Source organism: Zingiber officinale, chromosome 5A (assembly GCF_018446385.1).
Source record: "Zingiber officinale cultivar Zhangliang chromosome 5A, Zo_v1.1, whole genome shotgun sequence".
Classification (NCBI taxonomy): domain Eukaryota; kingdom Viridiplantae; phylum Streptophyta; class Magnoliopsida; order Zingiberales; family Zingiberaceae; genus Zingiber; species Zingiber officinale.
Genome location: NC_055994.1, coordinates 76002047 through 76012543, shown reverse-complemented (window position 1 = coordinate 76012543; position 10497 = coordinate 76002047). Strand labels below are relative to the sequence as shown.

Below are 10497 nucleotides of genomic sequence, written 5' to 3'. Positions count from 1 at the left end.
TCCATCGTACTTTCAGTGTTTTGAGACCCGGGCTTGAGCATCCCATTCCGCTGCGAAATTCTCGGCTTGACTCTGCCACCGGATCGATAGGCTTCTCTCTTTGCCTCATGCAGTCTCTGGTCTTTGGTTTGGATTGGTGGAACCTAAGACCATGGCAAGTTGGTTCAGGGTATTGTGTGGTTACTTGGCTGCAAGGTGGCTGTCTCTGCTTCGCTATTCGGCTTTGGGCTAGTCTCTTTGATGAGAGCCCTACTAATGTGAAGCTCCTTGCCTCATCTTGGGCTCGGTCGTTGGGGCTCGGTGGCCTTCTAGCAGGGCGTCCTCGTGCCATTCTAGAAGCATAGAGGACATACATAACTAATACAATCGTAATTGCATATCTATGGTTATCATGTTAGGTACTATCATAAATAAACTTGCTTCATTTATTTCTAACATGAAAAGTGGAAACATAAATAAGGTGAGAGATGTTTTTACTTGGAAGCTGCAGGTTCAATGCTGATGTGTGTGTAGGAAGTATGGAAACTGCTCTGATACCACTCTGTAACGACCCGCCATCTACTAACTAAGATGTAAGGTCGATCGTGACATTATGCTGTGCTAAACTATTCTCTGACCACCATTAGATCTAGGTGCGGAAGCTGTATTAACTGAAATTTTGCTAAACTACTAACATTTCTTGGTTCTATACATGCTAAGGGGTGTAAACTAACTATTCATAACATGTTTTACCTTCCCCATGGTCAAGAAACTGAACTTAAACATTTTCCCGCTGTTATCAGACCTCCCAATCGATCCACCGATCGATTGGAATAGTCGGATCGATCCGATGGCGATTCTATCGTATGCGGGACATAGGTTGGATCGATCAAGTGATCGATCCGGCCTACCTTCTATGCTGGGCGATATTACGGATCGATCGGCCGTCAATCGAGTGTCGATCCGATGATCCGAGGCCTCATGAAATTTTGCTTTGGATCGGTGATCGATCTCATTCGGCGGAAGTTTGCTCTCATTGATCGATTGGGATTTGCCCTAATCGATCGGTGATCGATTGACGATTCGACTTCGCCAGTCGATTCGATTTCAGCACTGTCTCGTGCCAAATCACACATAATGACTCCAAAAATGACTAAGAACATCCTAACAATAATAACTAACATTCTAACATAATAAAAATAGTGTTCTAAGCATAGTAGAGTGCATGGTTAACTAATTCATAGCAATTAACATATTAAAGTGCAAAATGCTAAAACACTGAAAAGTTCTAATGTTTAAACCAAGCTTGCTAAAGTTCCCTAAGATCTCTATTCCAAGTTCCTGCCCACACACATCTTCGTAGCATTGCCCTCCAACCTCCGCTAGTCCATCTTTCCTTTACCTTTATCTGTAGTATAAGGAAAAGAAAGTATCTATAAGCTTTCGCTTAGTAAGAAACCATCTAACTCACTAAAACATGTATGCGATGCATTTATGCTTTTAAAAACATGCTATCAAACATATGTTAAACTTGTTAAAACATGGCATACTGAAATCACTGAACATGAACACCAAAACATGGCATACAAAACTAACCATAAACTATCATGTGTATCAATAAAGAAGAACTGAGCTGAACATGAACTAAGCTAGACTGTAACTGAATTCAAACCCAACTTACATAACTGATCTTTGTGAGTTTTGAAAAGCTAATACTATAATAGATTAAAATACATAATCATGCTGCTAATGGGTCATGCTATGCGCGCATCCCTAACTAGACCCGTTTGCAAGTCCGAATTTAGTAGGGCTACTAGGTTATCTGAACCTAGGGAGCCCAACCCAATGGATATCTAATCCAGTACAGTGCCACTGAAAAGTAAAATACTGTACATGAGCTAATAAATTCTTGTCTTGCTTTTACTAGGTTGTCTAAACCTAGGACTAGGTTATCTAAACCTAGAGGCGACTGTGGGAGCCCACCCATTGGACATCTAGTCCTGTAAAAGCTGGAGCAAGACTAAATAAGCTATAAAATGCTTCTATTGCATTTATCTAAGTTACTAAAATGCCTAAGTTGCATTTTTCTGTGCTAAACCTTTAATCGAACACTTGGTATGCGCTAATTTGCATCCTTTGTGTCGATAGTCTACATATTACTAAACTAATACATGAAATTCACACGAGAGCTACTTATACTGCGGTGAGGTTTCTTACCTCTGTGTTGGTTTTCTTCATTCTAATCGCTAGATTTCGTGGAGCGATCTTCTCGGCGATTCTCTTGCGTCTAGGTGTTCCTCTCAAGCGTCCTCGTGTCGTCGCCGGAAGGTGCTCGGGTAGCCTGGCGGAACCTAGCCTTTGCTTGTGGTTGGCTGGCCAGGAGAGAGAAGAAGAGAGTCATCGGAATTAGGTTGAGGAGAAGAAAAGTTGCGTTAAAAATTATCTCCTCACTAATTAATTCCTTATTTATATTAAGTGGGTAACTCAGCCCAACTCTAATATAAATTTAATTGTTTCTTTCCTTTTAGCTGACCTGACCTTCTCTTTGGTTCAGTTACTAAGGTTCACATAGAAAGACCCATAGGTCTATTCCCGCTATTCTGAAAATTCTATAAAAATATTCTAAAATTCCAGAAAAATCATAGAATATTTCTAAAATAGTTTTGAGAATTTTCGGACGTTACAAGAGTTGGCAACGATTGTCGGGATCGGCAGCGGCAGCTAGGAGCTGGCAGCGGCGGCTAGGAGCTAGTAGCGGCTGCCAACGACAGTACGAGACCGACAACAGCCCCCCTAGGCGTCACAGGAGGCCCACAACCAGCAAGGCAATGTCGCCAAGCGGCCGACAGTGGCCACTAAGGCCACCAGCGGCTGTCGGGCCCGACAGCGACTGCTGACGGCAGAAGGAGACCGGCAGCAGCCCCCTAGGCATCACAGGGGGGTGGCGACCGGAAAGCCAGCGTCGCCAGGCAGTCTGTAGCGACCCTTGGTCCGGCAGTGGCCGCCAAGGCCACCAGCGGCCACCGAGGCTCGACAGTAGCATATAGGGGGTCGGAAGATGGCCACTCTAGTCGGTAGAGGGCCAGCAAGAAATTACTCCGGAGATCCGTGTCTCCGAGCAAGAACAGGCAGCGCGACCAAGCAGCGGTCGTCGCCTTACGCTCTAGTATGCTTGGGAAAAAAGAGAGGGGGAGAAATGGACTTTACCTGCTGGAGATCGTAGCCGGAATAGGGCAAAAGGTTTGTTGCCGTCGCACGAGCTGTTGGAGAAGAGAAGAAAAAGAATTAGGGCACGGGAGGGATCGAGATTATTGCGACGAAAAACAATTCGTTACCAAGTTCGTCCCAAATTAGGGACGAAGTTAAAATTTCATTGCAAATTTTCTATTTTTTAAGTGATATTTTAAAATTTTGGAAGATGACCCTAGAGAGTTCGGAATGACACGAAACAAAGTTCTATGAGTTCGTATCGTTCTCATCATCTTAATAGTGGGATCAAATAAAATTTTTAACCAATATTCAGATGTTTATAAATTTTCTAACCCGAACGAGTAATAAATATTAAAATCTTGTTTCAAAAATTTATAAACGTCAGAGTATTAGTTAAAATTTTGTTTTGGCCCACTAGTAAAATAAGGAGAATGATATGAACCCATAGAAACTTGTTTCGTCTCATTCCCAGCTCTCTAGGGTCATCTTTCAATTTTTTAAAGTATCATGTAAAAAAAATAAAAATAAAAATAAAAATCTGGGATGAAATTGGGAATTCATCCCAAATTTGGGACGAATTCCCGAGTTCGTCCCAAATTAGGGACGAATTCCAAATTTCGTCCCAAAATTTTATTTAATTTTTTTTCAAGTGATACTTTAAAAAATTGAAAGATGACCCTAGAGAGCTCGGAATGACACGAAACAAGTTTCTATGGGTTCGTATCATTCTCCCTATCTTACTAGTGAGCCCAAACAAAATTTTTAACTAATATTCTGGCCTTTATAATTTTTTGAAACAGGATTTTAATATTTATTACTCGTTCGGGTTATAAAATTTATAAACATCTGAATATTGGTCAAATATTTTGTTTGGGCCCACTACTAAGATGAGGAAAACGATATGAACCCATAGAAACTTGTTTCGTGTCATTCCGAGCTCTCTAGGGTCATCTTCCAAATTTTTAAAGTATTACTTAAAAAATAGAAATTTTGCGACGAACTCTGAAATTCGTCCTTAATTTGGGACGAATTCCCTAGTTCGTTGCAAAATTTATTTTTTAAAAAAAATCAGATTAAATGCGTCCAAAATACGAGAGATGGACCTACAGAGTTCCGAATCATATGAAACAAGTTTCTATGGGTTTGTATCGATCTCCTGATCGCAACGATGACCTCAAATATTTTTTTCACACAATATATTTAGGCGAGTGATTTTTTGATATCAAAATCACTTCACTATTTTCAAACTCTAACTCTTTTTCACTAACTCTTACGCTTTATTAACTCCATCTACTTATTATTACGATTAAAAAATTAAAAAAATATTTGAGGTCATCATTGGGATCATGAAATCGATACGAACTCATAGGAACTTGTTTCATATGATTCGAAGCTCTATAGGTCCATCTTCCGTATTTTGGACGTATTTATTTTGATTTTTGAAAAATTAAAATTTTGCAACGAACTCGGGAATTCGTCCCTAATTTGGGACGAATTCCCTAGTTCGTCCCAAATTAGGGATGAATTACAAATTTCGTCCCAAAATTTTATTTAATTTTTTTTTCAATTGGTACTTTAAAAAATTGAAAGATGGCCCTAGAGAGCTCGGAATGACACGAAATAAGTTTATATGGGTTTGTATCGTTCTCCCCATCTTAATAGTAGGCTAAAACAAATTTTTTAACTAATATTCTGACATTTATAATTTTTTGAAACAAGATTTTAATATTTATTACTCGCTCGGGTTAGAAAATTTATAAACGTCTGAATATTGGTCAAAAATTTTATTTGGGCCAGAATGATATGAACCCATAGAAACTTGTTTTGTGTCATTCCGAACTCTCTAGGGTCATCTTCCAAATTTTTAAATTATCACTTAAAAAATAGAAAATTTGCAACGAACTCTAGAATTCGTCCCTAATTTGGGACGAATTCCCTAGTTTGTCGCAAAATTTATTTTTTTAAAAAATCAGATTAAATGCGTCCAAAATGCGGGAGATGGACCTACAGAGTTCCGAATCACATGAAACAAGTTCCTATGGGTTCGTATCGATATCCTGATCGTAACGATGACCTCAAATATTTTTTTCACGCAATATATTTAGGTGAGTGATTTTTTGATATCAAAATCACTTCACTATTTTCAAACTCTAACTCTTTTTCACAAACTCTTACGTTTTATTAACTCCATCTACTTATTATTATGATTAAAAAATTTTAAAAAAAATATTTGAGGTCATCATTGTGATCATGAGATCGATACGAATCCATAGGAACTTGTTTCATGTGATTCGGAGCTCTGTAGGTCCATCTTTCGTATTTTGGACGTATTTATTTTGATTTTTGAAAAATTAAAATTTTGCAACGAACTCGGGAATTCGTCCCAAATTAGGCCCAAACAAAATTTTATTTTAAAAAAAAATATTTGAGGTCATCATTGTGATTATGAGATCGATACGAATCCATAGGAACTTGTTTCATGTGATTCAGAGCTCTGTACGTCCATCTTTCGTATTTTGGACGTATTTATTTTGATTTTTGAAAAATTAAAATTTTGCAACGAATTCCCGAGTTCGTCCCAAATTAGGGACGAATTCCAAATTTCGTCCCAAAATTTTATTTAATTTTTTTTCAAGTGGTACTTTAAAAAATTGAAAGATGACCCTAGAGAGCTCGGAATGACACAAAACAAGTTTTTATGGGTTCGTATCCGTTCTCCCCATCTTACTAGTGGGCCCAAACAAAATTTTTAACTAATATTCTGATCTTTATAATTTTTTGAAACAAGATTTTAATATTTATTACTTATTCGAGTTAGAAAATTTATAACCGTCTGAATATTGGTCAAAAATTTTGTTTGGGCCAGAACGATATGAACCCATAGAAACTTATTTTGTGTCATTCCGAGCTCTCTAGGGTCATCTTCCCAAATTTTAAATTATCACTTAAAAAATAGAAATTTTGAACTCTAGATTTGGGATGAAGTTCGTATAATTCAATTTTTAATTAATCAAAATATGATTAATCAATTTCAATTGATTAAATAGTGAACAATCGGTTCACGATGATTGCAACGATGACCTCAAATATTTTTTTCACACAATATATTTAGGTGAGTGATTTTTTGATATCAAAATCACTTCACTATTTTCAAACTCTAATTTATTTTAACCATAATTTTAAATATTTAATATCCAAACTCATATGTTTTTAAATTAATATTCATATTTAATTTATATAAGTATATATATATGTAAAATTTAATGGCCTATGTCTTGAGTCGACTCTGCTCATAAAACTTTTAAGTTTTTGGAAAGGTCGTTAGCCTTTTGTTCCATTGAACCTTGAAGATCATCTCGATGCCTCTCATGCTTATTGATCCTGTTCGAAAATTATGGAGACGAAAAGTTTGAGATACGGTTATTACGTTGACTGGATATAGATCATACTCTGATCTACAAGCATAAGAAACATCAATACCGAACCAGAGAAGAGGTCTCGACATTGATCATCCGATGCTCAAGTCAGTCACCAGTACAAAGAAGAAGATGGAATAATAGTAACACATGCGTAAACAGTGAATAAGGTGTACCTGCGCCGATGTACGGACCCCTTTTATATAATGCCCTGGTGGGCGACGTACGCTCTTTTTGAGGTATGGGCACGTTCTCCTATTGATTGCGGACACGTTCCTCAATTGGTCCTGGACACGTGGTCATGGACACGTTCTCTAATTGGTCATGGGCGCATCCTCCGATTTATCCATCGTACGATCCGTCTATTGACTATGCCTCGTATCGGCGGCACCATCTCACAAAAGTATATCCAAAGACACGTTAGCGTTCCCGCTGATCCACCAAGAGGGATAGCCGCTCGGCTAAGTACTCCTCTGATCGTCCAAGTACTCCTCCGCTCGGAAGGACTCGGTTGCTCTTCCGTATGATGACGAGTTTCGATAGTACATTCTTACCTTACAAATAACATCATTTCGCTAAATTTGTGACGAACTTCTAATTATCTTGGTTGCACAATATTTTGCGACCACTTCCTTGCGCTTAAGGAATATATGTCGGTTGGCCCCTAATATAGGGCTCCGTTCGGCCACCCTTTGGTGGGCTCGTCGGTCCTCTGATGTTGATCTCCTTGACGTTGACCTCCACATGGATTGCTATCTTCCTCCTTTGACCCACACTTAGTGGGTCTCCTTTATCATCGCATCACAAGCCTTTTCCTTTAAGTTTAGTCAAAGGAGGCTACAAGTCCGACTGGCTGGACAAGTAGTGCCTCGTGTGACCTTCGTCGATCGGACACTCTCTGTGCTCTGGATGTTGGTCGGCCGATAGCTACTAATCGCCGTTTGGGCATAATGAATGACAAAAGTTTGGTCGCTGATTCAGAGAGCTAACTCGCCGACCGACATTTCACTTCTTTGTTCTGGAGTTCCGGATCAGCTCACATAAACTTCGCCGTTCTGCTTCATTTGTTGACCTAGGTGTGTGACTAATTCTCATATAATATCTCATAAGCTTGGTGGTGGATCGACCGTTCGGCGGTGTGATATTTAGATATCTATGTCGCTCGGAATGGTTGACAACTACACTTAGCGAATTTTCTCCTCTCCCTGCGCTCTTTCAGATAAGCGCATTGTGATAGTGGCTGACGTTCTCTAAATTTCTGGAAGACCGTGCAAATATCTAATCATTATACCTGAGTATGCCGCTCATACCTTTTAATTAAGCCTCATTAATGCTCCACTATAACATGCTGGCACGTGCCCCACTTTTTGTCGTCGCACGCTAGACGTGATAGGCGGATATCCGCTGGTGATGTGACAAGTGCCTTTTAAAATTTTATGGCTGGATCTTCTCCTAGTTTTGCGCAACCCTTGATCGGATGGTTGTGAGCGATCGACCATGAAGTTTATAAAGCTCCCTTTGCTCGCCATCATCTTCACCGTGTCTTGCATCTTCTTCTTCGAGCAACCTCTGCGATTCCGAATTCAAAAGCGAAGCAAAGAAGGATCGGCAAGCGACAAACCTATTTCTTTGGAGCGGGTGGTTCTAGAGTTGGGAGATCCACGACAGAGTCCGCCGCTGCTGCTGCCGCCGTGGAGAGAAATCAAAACCCTAGGAAGGTTCATGGTGCCGTGGCGCAGAGAAGAAAAAGGAGGCGGGGAGGAGTGGAGCAGGGCGAAGGATGCCATGATCGATCTCCAGGTCGCTTGTCTCCCTAACCATCACCAATGCTTTTTCAATAATATCGCTACTGCCCGATAATCCGGAACTTGTTCAACTCACCTTGTGCAGTTCTTTCAATGGATATTTTCATTTCCCTACCCAAAAACTTTTATTTTTTAAATTAGCTTCAAATACGATTAACATACTTTCAAAAATAACATTAGAATTCAATGGTATCTATAAATCATCAAAGCACGAGGGACAAATGATATAATCGAGAATTAATGAATTACATAATACTGTGATTACTTATAAATGAGTATTTACGAGTTGTGATAAAATCTATAATTAATTTATAATTTATTTTGTTTTAGGGTTGAAAATTGACGTGGTAAATTTCGGTCATGTTCGGGTGGAACAGCCCAAAGTGGCGCTCTGTTCCGGCCGGCTTCTGGTTCTCGTTGAACATGGCGAACAGGTACGTCTCCGTCGCGTTTCCTGGCTTCCTCGGCGTGCCCCCGCCCTTGCGCACGTGCGCCACCAAGTTGTTGACGTATGCCGCCGCGTTCTCCACCGTCGCTCCCAGTCCCCCGCCGCCCGACGGCCAGCCTGTCTCCGATACCACCACCTCCACCTCCGCCGCCCCGGCCTTCTCCAGCGCCGCGTGCACTGAGTCCACCATGGCGTCGAACAGGTTGTCGTACCCCAGCGCGCCGTCGCGCACCACCACGCCGGCGGCCCTGAATAGGGCGTAGTCCAGCGCCACCTCCCCCGGGTTTCCGGCGTAGGAGAAGTAAGGGTACACGTTAACCAGCAGCGGCGCCGACGTCGACCTCAGAAACGCCGCGATGGGGGTCATTACGCCGGCGGCGGCCTCCGAGAACGCCCCCTGCGACGGCGGGTACGACACGCCGAGCGCCGTCGTGGCCACCGACGTGGTGACGGGGATTCGGAGCCCGGCCGCTCTCACGGCGGCGGCGAGGTTGCGCATGGCCGGGAGCACGTTCCCTGCGGTGTCCCCGGGGACTACCTCGTTCCCTGCGTTGATGTAGCGGAAGCGGACGGAGCCGGCGAAGGGGGCGACGTTGGCCGCGACCCATTTCTCGGCGGCGGAGGGGTAGGCGGCGAGGCCGGGGAGCTCCTCATTGAGCGTGCCGAGGACGACCTCGATACCGGAACTGCGGAGGGCGGCGAGGGCGGCGGCGTCGGGGTGGAAGAGACGGAGCCTGCCGATGCCGCGGGCCTCGAAGAGAGACACCACCTGCGCCGGCGATGGGAGGTTGTCGCCGAGCATACCGTAGTTTACTCCGACGACGGTCCCCTGAGCTTCTGCAATAATCACGAGCTCTGTTTTTTCGTATGCAACGATCGAATTATGAAGAAAAAACAAGAAAATTGTACCTGATCGAGAACAGAAATCGATCAAAATTGTAAAAATCAGTAGAACAATCATGATCAAATTCGCGATTTTCACACCTCTTTCAATCGATTCAATGAATTTTATCCCAAGTAAACTCGAGATTTATATAAACAGAGGACGTAGTTAGGACAACCGCCCACCAACAAATTTAAGATAGAAATTTTTCACATTAATTTTGGAATTTTCCTCTTCTGTTTTTTTTCCCACTTTTGCAATACGGTAGAAAATAATTTTAGTTAAATTTAATATTTTTCTTCAAATTTTTATCCTGGGTAAATCGGAAAAGAAATCCAAAGGATTGATATGCCTAGGTGACAATCTTATCCTATTGGTGCAACTTCAAATTTATAATGAAAAAGTTACAGAATAAGAAATTTACAAGATCACGAGCAAGTTTAATGGTATTCTAAGCTGATGCGGATATAGTTAATGGCATATGAGTAATTAGGAGAAGGGAGAACGACATTTTGGTCTTTTGAGAGGGGAAGGTTTAGGTTTTAGTTCATGGCACTGTTCACAAAAAAAGGCGCTTTGGGTTTTCGGCAGCAGCCAAGCACTGTGGAGTGAGATGAGATCCTCCGTCCCGAAAATATTGTGTCCCCATGTCCCAGCGCCGATCGGACGGCTATGACATTTTCATGATGTACACGGTATCATTGAGATGTGATTTAATTCGTCCGATCGACGCTGGGACACGGGGACACGGTATTT

The 10497-nt window shown here is 41.6% G+C and overlaps 1 protein-coding gene across 1 annotated transcript; it reads right to left on the bottom strand.

Moving 5' to 3' along the window:
- Positions 1-8608: 8608 nt before the first annotated feature.
- LOC121982913 (putative glucan endo-1,3-beta-glucosidase GVI) lies at positions 8609-9859 on the bottom strand. The gene is made up of 2 exons (XM_042535919.1): positions 9768-9859; positions 8609-9695 (listed from the first exon to the last, which is right to left on the bottom strand). Exons 1-2 carry the CDS (start codon positions 9817-9819, stop codon positions 8737-8739), a joined length of 1011 nt encoding a protein of 336 aa, XP_042391853.1. The 5' UTR covers positions 9820-9859; the 3' UTR covers positions 8609-8736.
- Between the last annotated feature and the right edge of the window lie 638 nt (positions 9860-10497).